This window comes from Melanotaenia boesemani, chromosome 2 (genome assembly GCF_017639745.1).
Source record: "Melanotaenia boesemani isolate fMelBoe1 chromosome 2, fMelBoe1.pri, whole genome shotgun sequence".
NCBI lineage: Eukaryota > Metazoa > Chordata > Actinopteri > Atheriniformes > Melanotaeniidae > Melanotaenia > Melanotaenia boesemani.
The window spans coordinates 18,907,496-18,923,005 of record NC_055683.1 but is presented as its reverse complement, the minus strand read 5'-3'; the positions used below and the strand labels follow the sequence as shown (position 1 = coordinate 18,923,005).

The 15,510-nt window shown below is 39.4% G+C and overlaps 2 protein-coding genes across 3 annotated transcripts; one reads left to right on the top strand and one right to left on the bottom strand.

Moving 5' to 3' along the window:
• Positions 1-3,975: 3,975 nt before the first annotated feature.
• On the bottom strand, positions 3,976-7,919 carry gfer (growth factor, augmenter of liver regeneration (ERV1 homolog, S. cerevisiae)). The gene is made up of 4 exons (XM_041972376.1): positions 7,832-7,919; positions 7,459-7,704; positions 5,387-5,598; positions 3,976-4,620 (listed from the first exon to the last, which is right to left on the bottom strand). Exons 2-4 carry the CDS (start codon positions 7,666-7,668, stop codon positions 4,458-4,460), a joined length of 585 nt encoding a protein of 194 aa, XP_041828310.1. The 5' UTR covers positions 7,669-7,704; positions 7,832-7,919; the 3' UTR covers positions 3,976-4,457.
• Positions 7,872-14,703, top strand: drg2 (developmentally regulated GTP binding protein 2). Of its 2 annotated transcripts, none has more exons than XM_041972353.1 (14): positions 7,872-7,962; positions 8,179-8,271; positions 9,015-9,175; positions 10,763-10,852; positions 10,935-10,995; positions 11,146-11,236; positions 11,332-11,404; positions 11,673-11,763; positions 11,867-11,964; positions 12,069-12,145; positions 12,247-12,335; positions 12,456-12,514; positions 12,647-12,700; positions 14,375-14,703. In XM_041972353.1, exons 2-14 carry the CDS (start codon positions 8,208-8,210, stop codon positions 14,459-14,461), a joined length of 1,095 nt encoding a protein of 364 aa, XP_041828287.1. In that variant the 5' UTR covers positions 7,872-7,962; positions 8,179-8,207; the 3' UTR covers positions 14,462-14,703. The 2 variants fall into 2 exon arrangements, with proteins under 2 accessions (XP_041828287.1, XP_041828296.1); XM_041972362.1 differs by having other exon boundaries at positions 7,886-7,962; positions 8,184-8,271.
• The last annotated feature ends 807 nt before the right edge of the window (positions 14,704-15,510 follow it).

Here is a 15,510-nt window from a genome sequence, read left to right as displayed (position 1 = left end):
TTAATCCCAAAGGGAAATTCAATATTGTAGTAGTAGTAATTTTTTTTTTTTTTTTTTTTTTTTTTTTTAACAATCACATTAATTAATTAAGGGCTTTGTTCTTCAGCCTGATAGCTGCTGGAAGGAAGGATCTTCTGTATCTCTCTGTCTTGCATCGGACTTGAACAAGCCTCCCACTGAACACACTCTGTTGTTTCGTCACGGCGTTGTGTAGAGGGTGTGAAGGATCTTCCATTATCTTCGTCAGCTTGTACAGAATTCTTTTTTTGATGATCAACTCCAGCGGCTCCAGAGTTACTCCAAGCACAGAACCGGCTTTCTTGATCAGTTTGTTAATTCTTTTCAAGTCTCTGGTTCTGATGCCGCTGCCCCAGCAGATTGCTGCAAAGCTGATTGCACTTTCAACAACAGACCTGTAGAACATTTGCAACATTTTGGTGCAGACGTTAAAAGATCTCAGCTTCCTTAAGAAGTAGAGTCTGCTCTGACCTTTCTTGTAAATGTACTCAGTGTTGCTTTTCCACTCAAGTCTGTTGTCCAGCTGAACTCCAAGGTACTTGTATTCCTCCACCACCTCCACCTCCTCTCCCATGATGGAAACACTTCTATGTGTGTTCTTGTTCCTCCTGAAGTCAACAATCATCTCCTTTGTTTTCTTGGTATTCAAGATGAGATGATTGTCACCGCACCATTTCACAAACTGACCGACCAGTTCTCTGTACTCTGCTTCTTGTCCATCACTGATACACCCAACAACTGCTGAGTCATCAGAGTATTTCTGCAGATGACAGAACTCAGAGTTGTACTGGAAGTCTGAGGTGTACAGCGTGAATAGAAATGGTGAAAGTACAGTCCCTTGTGGTGTTCCAGTGCAGCTGACCACCATCTCAGACACACAACCTTTCAGTCTCACAAACTGTGGTCTGTTTGTGAGGTAGTCGTAAATCCAGGTGGTTGTGGAGGGATCCACCTGGAATTTCTGCAGCTTCTCACACAGCAGAGCAGGCTGAATTGTATTAAAAGCACTTGAGAAATCAAAGAACATGACCCTCAAAGTGCTGCCTGACTGGTCCAGATGAGAGTGGGCTCTCTGAAGCAGGTATATGATGGCATCTTCAACCCCAAGCCCATTACGGTATGCAAACTGTAATGGGTCCTGAAAGGTGTTCACCTGCTTGCTGAGGTGAGCCAGTAAGAGTCTCTCCAGGACTTTCATGACGTGAGATGTCAGGGCGACTGGTCTGTAGTCTTTTGGTTCAGCTGGTTGTGGTTTTTTAGGCACTGGAACAAGGCAGGATGTTTTCCACAGCACCGGGATTCTTCTCTGGCTCAGGCTGGTGTTGAACAGGTGCTGGAGAATCGGACATAGCTGTTTTGAGCAGGTCTTGAGAACTCTGGGACTGACACCATCTGGACCTGCAGCCTTGTTCTGGTTCAGTTTCACCAGTTGTTGCATGACTTGGTTACAGGAGACAGACAGAGTGGAGGTGGAGGCAGAGGAGGTTTCAGGAAGTCCTGATGTGGAGGGAGATGAGGTTGTGTCCAGGTCCTTGACTGAGCTGCAGGGTGACAGAGTGGAGGTGTGACAGGAAAGCTGTGGGCTCATGGAGGGTGTGTGGCTAGTTGGGGTTGAAGCAGGAGATGAGCTAAACCTATTGAAGAACATGTTCAGTTCATTCGCTCTGTCCAGACCTCCATCGGTCTGATCCTCCTTTATCCCGAAGCCAGTGATCTTCTTCATTCCTGACCACACATCCCTCACATTGTTTTTCTGAAGCTTACTTTCCAACTTCTTCCTGTAGTCCTCCTTGCACTTCTTCGTTTGTGTTTTAAGTTGTTTTTGTGTGGACTTCAATAACTCCCTGTCTCCATCCCTAAAAGCTTTCTTTTTGATGTTCAGCAGCTTTTTCAGGTCACTGGTGATCCAGGGTTTGTTATTGGGGAAGCACCTCACTGTTCTTGTTGGAACGGTGCTGTCCACACAGAAGTTAATATAATCTGTCACACACTCAGTCAAGGCGTTGATGTCATCTCCATGAGGTTCACATAGGACTGTGATATACCTACTGTATGACTTTAAAACAGGATTAGAAATTTGTCTCTTGCGGGAGCCACATCACAATATAGCTATACAATTTAGCCACAACACTGAAATGAAACTGTGTTGTTAAAAAAGGAGTTGTGCATGACCTTTATAAACTGTGCTGAGTCTGGATATAATCGAGTCAACCAACACGGTCTCATGGAATTTGTGAAACTGTCAAGAAATTAGTGTTTATTAGTTTAAACAAGAAAGGGTGAAAACATTTTAAAGAGGCTGTAAATTGTGCTGTTCTGATTCTCACCAGAAAAGGTCAACCAATTACTTTTTATATTATTTTGTTTCAAACTTCAGTTTTGGTTTCAGTCCCTGCCTTCTTTCTTTTTCATTCACTGCTAGGTTTCAATGTCTAAACTCCACGCTTTAAAAAAACTACATGGCTGTTGTTTGGAAAGCACCTTCCCCCTTTTTCCATTAAAGAAATCTCCTTTTTCTATATTTTAAGTGACAAATCTTACCCATCTGACCCAAAGACACATATAAGGGAAAAAGTAACAGCTGAAGTATCACAGTGCGGGGACTGAAGGAATATTGACTGAGCCAAATAATAAACATTTATTTAAATGGCAGACATATGAACTGAAGATATTTCAGTCACGTATGACTTGTAACAAAAGCAAAATCCTTTGATGGGTGGTTATTTGAGAAGATGCACAGTGCAACATTTTGTTAACGAATGCATGAGGAAATCACTGAACTGTTTGAAAATTATGTTTTTGAAAGAAAGATCAGAAGAGATTTCCCCATTTCTCCCTCTAAGAATATCTTTAAGCAATTCAGAGAGTGTGGAGGAATTTCCATGTGGAATAAGCAAAGGTAAAAGCCGGGCTGGACAACCCTGATCTCTGATCCTTCCGATGGTACTGCTTCAAGATCCACATTCATCAACAGCTGCTATAACTACATTGGCAAGGAATTATTGTGGGAAGTGTTTGTCCTGGAGTCATATTAAATTTGTACTGTGCAAAAAAGAATTGGCACTTAAAAGGGCTGAAAAATTTAAAGACATAATCATCTACAAAAAAATAATAACACAGAACAGTGGTGTTTATTTTCAGCTGTTGCCTAAAGACATGAGATAGGGTTAGGGCTCTGGTCCTCATGACCTACTGTCCTGCAGGTTCAGGTGTTTCCCTGCTGTAGCACACTCAACTCAAATGAATGGGTCATCAACAGGCTTGTGCAGAACATTTCATTTGAGTCAGGTAAGTAATTTCCATTTTTTCTGTTTTATTGCAGTTTACTAAGGCATAGTAACAAACACTTTTTTACACTAGGAATATTCTCTGAGGTACTTTGATGTCCCCTAGACACAAAGATATGCATATGATTATTGTCATTGTGGGGCGATTCTGCCTTTTGTCTGAATAACCACAAGGACCATCCAGCTTTACTGTATAAGGAATAAATCCAAAACCCAGGTTGTGTGGTGGCATGGGGCTGTATTAGTGCCTTTAGCAATGCTGTGATTAAACACAGAGAAGTACATTAACAACTGAAATATGTTTGGCCTGCTTTGTTTTTGTTTTTTCTTTTTTAAATGTTGTCCCAACTTTTTATCAAGAAGCAATGCATTTTGAAAGCTATGCAGGGTTTTTGAGTGCTTTTCTGTCGGGTGTAGATACTTTCATAGTATATACCTTCCAAATTTCAAACCCCATCACGTTTGTGTTTTCAGGTTGTAGGCTTGTAAACTGATTTAATCTAAAAGCTGAACCAAATGTGCTTTTCAGTACAGTGCATTAATATCACACATCACTAGAGGTCAGTAATGTCTTTTCAAAGATTCAAAAAATCCAGATAAGAGGCAGCAGTAAAGAGTTCAGGGTTTATTAGTTAATAAATCCATATATGAACACCAATACACTGACACACACAACCCTGACAAGCTAGCAGTGGCATTACAAAGAAAAATTCAGTAGGAAGCAATAATGTAGGATTTTACAGGTAGAAATGCCAGTTTTGAAAATGAATAGGCAGTTATTTCCATGTCAATTCAAAAGACAAGATTTGATGCAGTCCGTTGGTTTCCTTAGCTAGGCTATTATTTTTTATTAATCCACTTGAGTGAACACTGATTGGATCACAAATAATTGGCTTGAAGTGGTTTTGCCTGTAAAAAGCCATGAGATGACATTGTTGTGCATTGGCACTATACGAATAAAGCAGAAAAAATAAACACAGAATACTCGTTTGTTCTTTCAGTCTTTATTAAATGACTTCATTAGTTACACCACCAGAGCAAGAAAGATATTTTAGATTTCAAGTAAGTTTTGTCGTTGCATTTTGCATTACGAGGTGGATATTTCCCTCTATTGATGCAGCCTTGTCCTTTAGTCCTTTAGCAAAGAAACGCTTAGTCACAGGAACCATCTTTCCATCCATCTTTCCATCTCTCATCCACATGAGAGCAGTCAAACTCAGGCTTTCCCAGCCGGACATTTATATCATTATGAAGATGACAAAGCCACTGAGAAAGAGCGTGGCGGCTGCTCGCGTCAGGCTGATTGGTTTTTAATCTGTGGAGAGAAGATCACCTTTTATTAAAATGTAATCCAAAAGCAAGATGACAAAAGAGTAATAATATCTTACTGAAAATAACATGCAGCGTGTCAAGTCTCTGCAAATTAATTTAAGTTTGTCACAAGACCTTTCACACTGGGTATAGTTACTATAAGACCAAATATGTGATATGTTCACAGCCTGTAAATAAAATCTATTAACGACTAAGATTAAGAAACTTTATTTTAAACTGATAATGAAATTTTTTTGGTGACAAGTCATATTGCAGCAACATTAATTAAAATATAAGAAGGTATACAAATAAAAGTATGCTAACAGCAAGCTACAAAGTAGAAACAGTATTAAAAGGTACAGTATGGGACATGTACAATAAAAGTATCTGAGGAGTTTGCATATGTAAACACACACACACACACACATATATATATAAGTGTACATATACATACAGATACACACATGTAACTAGGTTGACGCGTTAACTCAAATTCCTTTTAACTGCGTTATTTTTTTACGTACGAATAACATATGCACTGCCTGTGAAGTTTCAGGAAGTGATGCAGAAATAAGTTTGTGTTTCTGAAGCAGAAATGGACAGAGAATGGATCTTTTACACAAACACTTTATCTTTAAAGCTCTGCAAGATGGTTCCCTGGACAAGACTGAGGTAAATTTTTTCTTATCTATTGTTGATGTGAAATGAGTTACCACACAATACCGTACATAAGCAGTGAACAGGGATAAATAGGTGCACTGTGTTCTGACCTGCCCCTGAGATCTTCTGCACATTCCTCACAGGGGAAGAACTTGGACAAAAGGTTGATGAACTGTCCCATCTCTTGCTGCTGGGTGGATGTTGGCCGATCTGGGTAATATGCTGCCATGGTGTGCAGAAAGGACCAGGTGCTTCGGCCCAACTCTTCCCTGTCCAGTGGACACTGTGGGTCTTGTTGCTCTGTTTCCTTAGCATGGGTCTCCTGCAGGATCCAAAAGGACATTTAAAGTAATCAACAGAAAATGAATATATCATTAAAACTGTGTTTCTATAACTGTGTTACAACCACCATGGGGTGGGTGATAATCATAAAAATTTGAGTCTGGTGTCAAGCCAAGATTGGTGCACCCCCCAGCAGCTCTTCAGGTATTGGCCAGAGAAGACTGGATTCCCTAAAGTCTGGTCTGAAGGCAAATGACTTACTCATCTCCCACTCCTTTCTGCCAGCCACACCTTGTACAGATACAGCAATTTCAGTAGTCTACATGTTGGGTTGCTAGGAGTTTGTAAAGGTGGGCTGTTATTTTCTTTTCATTACAGTTTTCTCACGTGTTGTTAGTTTAGGGAGGAAAGTTGCTTGTATTTTCTTTTCTTTTGACATATGTTATCTCTTCCTTTCCAGATAGTTTGTTTTTTTGGCCTTGGTGCACCCTGAAGTAACCATAATTCCTTATCAGCTCCTTGTGCTGTGTTTTAATAAAGCTCTGCAATTGTTCAAACCACTATGATGTATCCATGGCTGCTTTAGAATTGAAGGTGAGTCAACTCTAATTTTTGTGTCTCAACCACCCATAGACAGGGCAAAACAACTGTTATATTTTTATTCTCTTAGAATGAGCCATTTCCTACTTGCCATGGGTCCACATACATGGTAGCTGCTATATTTGTGCCAACATTTTTACTACAGTGTGTTTGAACAAACAACTGTTAAGTGAAAAACCTCTACCCTCTACAAGTGACACAATTTTACACAGTTTCAGATGGATAAAACAACAAAGACTGGAAAACAATCTCCAGAGTGAAATTTTCTTAAAATAAATCCTGTTTGGAACTGGAATCTTTTGGTGATGATGACGTCTGTTGCCATCTTTCCTTCGCGCACTCAGGCCCCGCTTACACCCGCTAACAGCAGACAATAAAACGGAAGACTTCCGTGTTCTGTTAGTCCTGCTGAATACTTTAAAGTTATTTTGGTCTCTTGAAACAAAACCAGCTTTTTTATGCTGTGGGGCAAAACACATAGATTACATTCACTAGATAACTAGTACACCTCTATACAAGCAGTTATGTCTTCAGGTCTGATGAGGATGTAGTGCACATGTTGGGTGTGTTATTGCAAAGTTTCACCACCCACTACAGACCTGGCATGCACACTACATCATTGCCAATCCTATTTACTTCCTCAGTCTCCATGGAGATAGTTTTCACTCTGCTGTTGTGTAAATGCAATTTTTTAATATGCAAAGACAAAAAAGAAAAAAAAACTGTGGTTTTGCATTGAAACATTGCTGCGTAAAAAGGGCCTAAATCTGCAGTACTGGCTGGATAGGTGCTAGAGCACCGCTTGGGATAAGTAGCACCTTTAAAGGGAATAGAAAAAGACAGAACATGTGCACAGATAGTTTGACTAAGGCAGCCCTAACCGGTAGATGGCAGCAATACGTCATAGTTCGGTCTAGTCTGCTGAATCAAATAAGGAAGAAGAACATTTGCACGATTTGAAGTAGTTACACTGGATCCACTCTCAAGTTAAAACATGTTTATGTCTAGAAGAATTTTGGGCATTGGCAGCCACTGTCCATTTACGACCAGCAATTGTGCAGGTCTTTGAAATAATTTCTATGCCCAACTTTATCACTAGATTTCAACTATTTCTTATAAACTGTACCTTTAAAGCTCTGGTGTAAACGGGGGTGTAAGTGACAGTACTAGGTTAAAACCATTATGAAATAATAAAAGCTATTTAAAATCTCCATGGAGAACAACTCGTAAACATTTCTTTGACCAAGCAAGAGTAAGCCACTCTGACCCCAACCCCTCAAACCCTGCTTTGACTTCTTACCTGTGCAGAAGCTGTCACCTGTTTCTGTAACTTCATCCACGATTTAAAGTCTGTGCAGGCTCTACATGGCTTCTTTTTCACGTCCACAGTCTGCGTTTGCTCTTTAGTAGAGCTGTCCTCGGGTGACTTGCTGGCAAATGGGAAAGGAAAGCCTTCAAACCCAGTCGAGTTAGAGGTTGACGGTCCTGTGTGTCGAGTGGGCGCAGCCATGTTTGCTCTGTTTGTTAGCTAATGCCTCTGACTGACCTGTTGTATCGACTCATATCAGGAATGTCTGTGCTTTTAAATTGGGCTACAGGTGAATGGACAAAAATACTGGATTCTAACATTTAGCCTTTAACAAAATTAGTGTCCTTTTAGGCAGCACACTTACCAGCTGTCGTTAGCTACATTAGTACGTGGGGTAAAAGTTTTGTAAGCACGCGACTCCTTGTTTCTACCGGACTATTTACATGAACGGAACGTTTTCCGGTTGTATGTGCACGCCACGGAGTGAATCCTGTTGTCAGTATAAATTACAATAATTATTTAATACTTTCATTAATTGACATTTTATGTATCGTATTTGAAAGCTCATTTGCTGCCATTTTTATATTATATAATCCGTTTTGTGCAGTTTCTTAACTGTTAAGTGTCTGTGGTTTGCAGTTCAGCCGGGTGGCTAACAAAGCTAACAACTATGGAGTGACACGTTTCTGCTGTATTTTCTCTCCTTGACAGAGCAGCTGCAGCCCACCTGAACCGCCGCCATGGGCATTTTAGAGAAAATTGCAGAAATAGAGAAAGAAATTTCTCGGACACAGAAAAACAAAGGTAAGAAGGTGTAGTCATGGAAGTCACACACTAAGCGAACTTTAGAAGTAGCTGCTTAACTTGTTCGTGTGGTGCGAAATACAAAACTGATGGGATCCGACAACTTTTTAGGATGCCACAGTGCTCGATTTCACAAGTTTAAATAGATTTCTTATGCAGTTTAAGATCATTTTTAGAGAAGAGTAAGTAAATCTGATTAAACTGTTAGTGTTAAGTTATTCAAGAGAAGGAAGGGAAGTACTAATCACCGAACAAAGTAATGAGGCATTTAAACAGATTGCTGTAACTGAAAATTTAATTCACTGGGCTTGTGTCCATTCTTGAGCATAAAGTGTTTGAATTTACTTTTTTAAAGTAATACAAAAGTAATCTGAAAGTATTTAAATCGCATTAAATTTGACATAAACATTTGTTGTTGTACTAAAATGCCTTGTCAATGTCTTAACTAACACACATAGATCTGATGCGTTTCTCCCTTTATTAAACGTCCTTCATGGTTCACAGGCATAACGCAATGGGCAGGAAGCAGCAGTAAACTCGCTGAACTTAACAAGACACATGCAGTCTTTGTGCAGTCAAGCCCAGTGATTAACAAAAATTACTGTTACCCAGCCCTCATCTCTGTGACAAAACATCTGTGACTGACTGACAACCCCTTCTTGACAGTTCAACCCCCCACCTACCCATGCTCACATCACCATGACAACCAAATAAAACAAACCTTTTTCCATCCAATCCTACAGCCACTGAGTACCATCTGGGTTTGCTGAAAGCCAAGCTAGCCAAATACAGAGCTCAGCTTCTGGAGCCCTCTAAGTCAGGCGGGGTCAAAGGCGAAGGCTTTGATGTTATGAAATCAGGAGATGCTCGTGTTGCGCTTATTGGTTTCCCGTCCGTTGGTAAGGTAAGTGGTGATTGTTGGTAATGAGTTGCTTCCTGGTCTGGATACAGAACTTTAAGAACTTGTTACAGGCCTGAGTTTTCATAATGATTAGTTGATAATTTATGATTTTCAAATTTCTTATGACCACTGATTAACTGAGATGTTCCTAAGCAGTCAGAAATGACAACAAAAGCTCTTTTTGAACTAAAAAAATAAAAATTAACTAGTTTATTTTTTGTCCATTGGATTCAGCTCTGTGTGTTAATTCTTGAAACAGAATGAGCCGCACGACTTCTTATACTAACATCCTTTTGAAAACATTAGTGACATTTTAAAGTTAAAAAAACAAAAAAAACAAATCCAAAACACCTACAGTCCTGTGAAAATGAAAGTACCCAAAAGTTTTACACATAATCATCTTGTACTTAATAATTTTTAAAATGAGGTTAATAGAACCCATAAACAAACAACATATTTTTACATTATTTTATTATTCATTTAACAAAAACTAAGCTAAGTGTAGAAACTGTGTGAAAAGCTAAACACACCCTCACTGCTTGCTTTGGTTCTATACAGGCAAATAACATCGAGCTGAGATGAATTTAATCAGACTTGATCTTTAGTGTGATAATCTCTATAAAAGCAGAAGTTTGGTCAGTTTGCCAGGTTTCAACTTTCAGGTGTGTGTTAACACACTGCCCAGGAGGAAAGACACCAGCACTGATTTTAGAAAAGCAACAGCTTGTTTTCATCTGTTTGGGAAAGATTATTCCCAAATTGCAGTGGCAAAGATTATTCACAAGTAGAAAGTATTCAAGTTTCCAGTCCTCTCAGGAGTGGACATCTCACCAGGTTCTTCCCAAGCTGACATTTTGAAGTACCTACAATTTGAATTGGGAAAAGTCTTAAGAGATTCATCTCAGACTGTACGGGTCTCAGGTAGCAAGTGAATGTTTAAAGTTCTTCACCGTACAACTAGAAAAAAAAATGGAAAAATTAAGGTTCAGAAGGAATGCCAGAAGAAAATATTTTGTCTAAAAAGGACACAGGACAAGCACTGCTTAGTGCTTATGAAGAACAAGTCACAACACTTAATTTGTCTGGGGGAAAAAAAACACGAGATATTTGGTGAAAACCAAACATAGCATACTAGCACAAACACCCCATAGCAACATGTCAAGCACAGTGATGGAGGGCTGATGATTTTTGGCTAAATTTGCCACCACAGGACCTGGACACCAGTCAATGAGTGGACAACAATCTCCTCTGTATAAAGTATCCCAGAGTCAAATGTGAGAACATCTGACAACTAAAGCTTGGCAGAAATCATGAAACAGAAAAATTTCCCAAACACAGCTGACAATCTACAGCAGAATGACTGAAAGAGGACACATGCATTTTAACTTAAGTAAAAGAGATTATAACCTTGTGTAATAAGTCATGTTTTTGTTTATCTGAGGTTGTATTTACCTCATTTGTAGATCAGGTTTAATTGTCATACATCCAGCTAATATAATCATGAGAATCCCGTTAATCTGGCACAGAGAGAAATGCAGTGCAGGTGTGAGATGTTTCTGCTTTAACTCAACTCTTCGTTGTTCCCTGCAGTCCACCTTTCTTAGCTTGATGACATCAACAGCCAGTGAAGCTGCATCCTACGAGTTCACTACCCTCACCTGCATACCTGGTGTTATAGAGGTACACAAAGCAACGTCTGAACATTTGTCTGTATTTCTGGTTGCTTTTAAAATCTTTTACACAGTTATTTGTTGCTCTTTAGTACAAAGGAGCCAACATCCAGTTGCTCGATCTGCCTGGAATCATAGAGGGCGCTGCCCAAGGTACGCTCCGCTTCCACATTTTTGCATTTTCTTTACTTGGTCTAAACTGAGCTGACTTTAGAGTTCTGCAACTCTTAAAAAAACACAAAATAAATGAATATTTCAGTCTGAATGGAAGCACACAATCAATCAGCAACATTTATTTTACAGGAAAGGGAAGAGGTCGTCAAGTCATTGCGGTCGCCAGGACAGCAGACGTCGTCATCATGATGTTGGACGCCACCAAAGGAGATGTTCAGAGGTTTGTAAGAGCGAACAAGTTAGGGGGGGGATTTTAGGAACATTCAGCTGTTTTTATCACCATCTCTTACCTTTAACTTCTCTTTTTGTTTCAAGAGAACTTCTAGAAAAAGAGTTGGAGTCAGTGGGCATCAGACTCAACAGGATAAAACCAAATATTTATTTCAAGGTACAGTTTCCGTTGTGTTGTTTTTATGCATCATGGAGGCTCATAAGGGGATCTATAAGCTTTCAAGATGTAACATGTTCATTAAGATGGTGCAAAAGTAGTGAAATGTGTTGAGGGGGCACAAAAACTGTATTAATCTATTGTTTCCCCAACTTTTTTTGCTCTCTTGGTGCAAATACATTTGAAGATGGATTGTTACATCCAGAAATAGATGGTTGAATTGTAACATTAGCTGTTAAAACATGCTGTTCTTGGTTTGTATTTGTAGCCCAAGAAAGGTGGCGGCCTTTCCTACAACTCCACAGTTCCTCTCACTCAGTGCTCAGAGAAGCTCGTTCAGCTCATTCTTCATGAATACAGTATCCTTCACAACAGTCCAATGAATTCATGCCTTTACTGCTGCACCACATTTCTGTCTGGTTTTCATTTCTATGGACATGATTTCTTTAACCTCTTCCTCAGAAATCTTTAATGCAGAAGTGCTCTTCAGGGAGGACAGCACACCAGACGAATTTATTGATGTCATTGTTGGAAACAGAGTCTACATGCCTTGTCTATATGTACGTTACTTTTTACCTGACTTGGGTCAAAGCTGCACACACATTAAGTGAAGTTGCCTGCATATCTATGTATGAGTTTTACATCATGCTGTTTGTGTTGTCAGGTGTACAATAAGGTGGATCAAATCTCCATCGAGGAGGTGGACCGCCTGGCACGGAGACCTCACAGCGTTGTCGTCAGGTCAGATGTCTGTCTTGCTTGGAAGCAGTTATTCCTTTTTTTATTTGTGCTTGTGGGAGTTAAACAGCTTGCTCCTGTTTCTGTCCACATGTACCTTCCAGCTGTGGAATGAAGCTGAACCTGGATTATCTCCTGGAGAGGTTGTGGGAATACCTTGCACTGATTTGCATTTATACTAAGAAAAGAGGAGGTAACGAGTCAAACTCCGTCTAGTGTTTGGTCCATTTCATTCATCAGGGATTCATATTGACATTAACGGACTGAAGATCTCTGAATAAATTTTGCTTTTTATTTCTTTTTTCTTTGTTAGAGCGCCCAGACTTTAACGACGCCATCATCATGAGGAGAGGAGCAAGTGTAGAACATGTGGTAAGTAGAACACGCTGATGCACACATGCACCCTAGATATTATGATGATGATAACATTTCCTGACGTATACAGAAACTAGTGAGCAAATTTGTGCGGTTGTAGTTCAAGATTTTTTCCTTTTAAACCCACAGTGCCACAGAATCCACAGAACCTTAGCCAGCCAGTTCAAATATGCCTTGGTGTGGGTAAGTAAGGTCATACTTTAAGGGGCAAATAAGCTTACTATGTTTAATGGGGGTCTCTCTAATAAAAGGGTACACCTGCAAAATTCAGTTTGAAGTGAATATTTGGACACCAATAACATTGTCCTTTTTTTAAAGTTGGTATTAAAAGTTAAGAAACTGGCTTGAAGTGTAAACCTTCAGCTTAATTTAATTAATTGTTAGCTGAAAGTTGAGTTTTACTTTGCAATTACTCAGCAAATTTTGGTAGTCTGATTTTTCTTTGGATTAAGGTTTATGAGTGTTTTTCACATTGTGGCGAATCCTCTTTATTTATTTTAATTAAATCTTTAGATTTGATTTGGATATTAATATGTCTACTTTGTGTTGTTTAACTCTGGTTGTCATGATCTTCCCTTATCGCTCTCGTTCGTTTGGCTAGTTCTTGCCACAGGATGACCTGGTTCTCTTGTGCAGAGAGCCGCTTTTAACTGCATGAATTCACAGCAACAGGGTCAACACAATTAAGATTATCACCAAATTTGTAAAACTAGGTTTTAAAATAATTAAAAAATAAAGAGAAGAAGCAGTTTCATGATGCTAGGGACGTGTTTGATTAACAGATCTTAGATCAGTTGAATCAAACCACACAAGCAGGTCAAGCAAAGGTAATTTGAACCAGAACAAGCTGCTTAGTTTTAAAAGGGCGGCGATTATTAAATGTTTCAGTCACCTTTAAGTTGTAGATGAAGTTATCAGCAATGTTAAACTGTGAAGCTGTGCAGCTGTTACGTTCTACCAAGGACTCAGCAGAGATATGGCCACAGTGGGGGAGCAAGAGACTCGGTCTGGCAGTCACAGAAGGGGATGTGTTTATCCTTTTGATCTCAGCTGTCTCTGGTATAAGTTTGTCAAATTACCAAAGAAAAATGAGGCTATGTTGGTGAGAATCCTCAGCTTTATCACTGTGGCTCTGTACAATCCACAGAGCGTCCACTCATTTGATAAACTTTGATACATCGAGTAGCTGTGCCACTCTCGAGCCTCCACACCTCACCGTTGGCTCTTCAAAAATATGAATCCACAATGTGTAACTCTAGCAAGTGTGTGCAAATAAGAGTCCTGAAACAACCATATTGCAAGGAACTTGGGGCTTCAATCCATCTGAGCTGGTGTGTTGCCAGGTCTGCAGTGATGCTGCATTTTAGCTTCACTCTTCACTAAATGAATCCAGTTTTCTTTGCTCTTGTTCTTTTGCTATTTAAAAAGACAGTTTTAAGTTTTGTATTCATCACAGAAATGGATGCAAACATGTTTGGAGCAGTTGGCTTTGCAAAGTTAAAGCAAAGTAGTAGGAATATTTATAACACTTTAGTAATGGGATGTGGGCAAAATCATAGATTTGGGAGATTTGTTTTCAGCCCAATCTAAAAATGTTGTGCAGAAAACCAACAAACAGCTTAACAGTCCAACTCCACACCTGTGAAAAGCACTTTTGTCTTGTAACATGTTTAAAGCAACAGTGAACACATATAATTTGTTTATATGTAAGATTTTGAATTAGCTTTGCTTAGATTTGAACATTTTGCAATTAATTTTATACTTTTTTAATGGAATCATTCACCTGCAACTTTTTTTTTTTTTTTTTTTTTAACTAGCTTTTGTACTCATTAGATCTGAACTTTGGTGCATTTACAGGGAACCAGTACCAAGTACAGTCCTCAGAGAGTGGGCCTAACACACATCATGGAGCACGAGGACGTCATCCAAATTGTAAAGAAGTAAAAGAAACTTCTGACTGGATAGAAGAGACCTCAGGAGAAGATTTCAAAAACCCAACAAACTGTACAGCAAAGAAAAATAGCTAACATCCTTATTTTCTATAAGAAATCTAACAAACGGTGAGCTGCAGAAACGGAAGCTGATTTTGGACAGAAAGAGGTTTATTTTACCTTTAAGATAAAGATGCAAAATGCATTAATTCAGAAAGATGTGGGGACTTATTAAACATTTAATCAAACATTTAACCAGTCTGTTTTGTTTTGTTTTTTTTTATTCTGATAATCTTCTCAGTTGGATTATATTGATCAACATACCAACGCTCCCTCTTTTTATAGCAAGCTACAGACGAGTCATTTAGGTTTTCATGGTGTACACTTGAGGCACAGTCGCTAAGCTCAGGGTCCTCTTACCCCCTCCCACCACCTTCATCCCTGCTGCCCAGCTGTTTATGAGCATCTCCAGTGCTTCAAGGCAAGTGCACCACTTCTCAAAGTATGAGCTCCCAGTCAATTCACCCCATTGACTCATGCACACAAGAGCACAATAGTACCATTAAAAATTAACAAGCATCTCTTCGGTGTAGGAGAGGGGCACTGAGTGGGAGGTTACATACGAGGTAGAGGGACTGAGTTGTTAGTTTAACTAAAAGATGCCTTAAAGATGCCTCATCCGAGTGTGTCGTGGATGGAGAGATTCTGCTTTGGAATAACCTGAAAGGATCACAAAAGATGAAGGGATAGCATTGTGGAGCAGAAGAAGAAAAAAGGTACTGTTGACAGGGTGTGTTGTACGGAGCCGATGTGACACTTGATGCTACTTGGCTCCATATGGCCAAGTATGAGCTGTTAGACTGTGTGTGTGTGTGTGTGTCTGTGTCTCTGTCTCTGTGTGTGTGGGGTGGGGGGCACAATAGAGAAGCTCAAAGTTTTTACTTTATATAAGGAGTACTTTTGTTGTTAACTTTAATACAATAGTTCTGAAAAGTAAGAGATCTTGGCCACTTTAAAGCTATTTAAACAGATTGGGTCTCAAACCAAATAATTAGTTGACCG

Excerpts from the sequence above, each read along its gene's own strand:
- drg2 (XM_041972353.1), top strand. The coding sequence starts at position 8,208 with ATGGGCATTTTAGAGAAAATTGCAGAAATAGAGAAAGAAATTTCTCGG. Across the intron at positions 8,272-9,014 it reads TCGGACACAGAAAAACAAAG|CCACTGAGTACCATCTGGGT; the intron begins GTAAGAAGGTGT and ends CCAATCCTACAG. Across the intron at positions 12,146-12,246 it reads CCTCACAGCGTTGTCGTCAG|CTGTGGAATGAAGCTGAACC; the intron begins GTCAGATGTCTG and ends TGTACCTTCCAG.
- gfer (XM_041972376.1), bottom strand. The coding sequence starts at position 7,668 with ATGGCTGCGCCCACTCGACACACAGGACCGTCAACCTCTAACTCGACT. Across the intron at positions 5,599-7,458 it reads AGGTGACAGCTTCTGCACAG|GAGACCCATGCTAAGGAAAC; the intron begins GTAAGAAGTCAA and ends TGGATCCTGCAG. Across the intron at positions 4,621-5,386 it reads GCAGAAGATCTCAGGGGCAG|ATTAAAAACCAATCAGCCTG; the intron begins GTCAGAACACAG and ends TTCTCTCCACAG.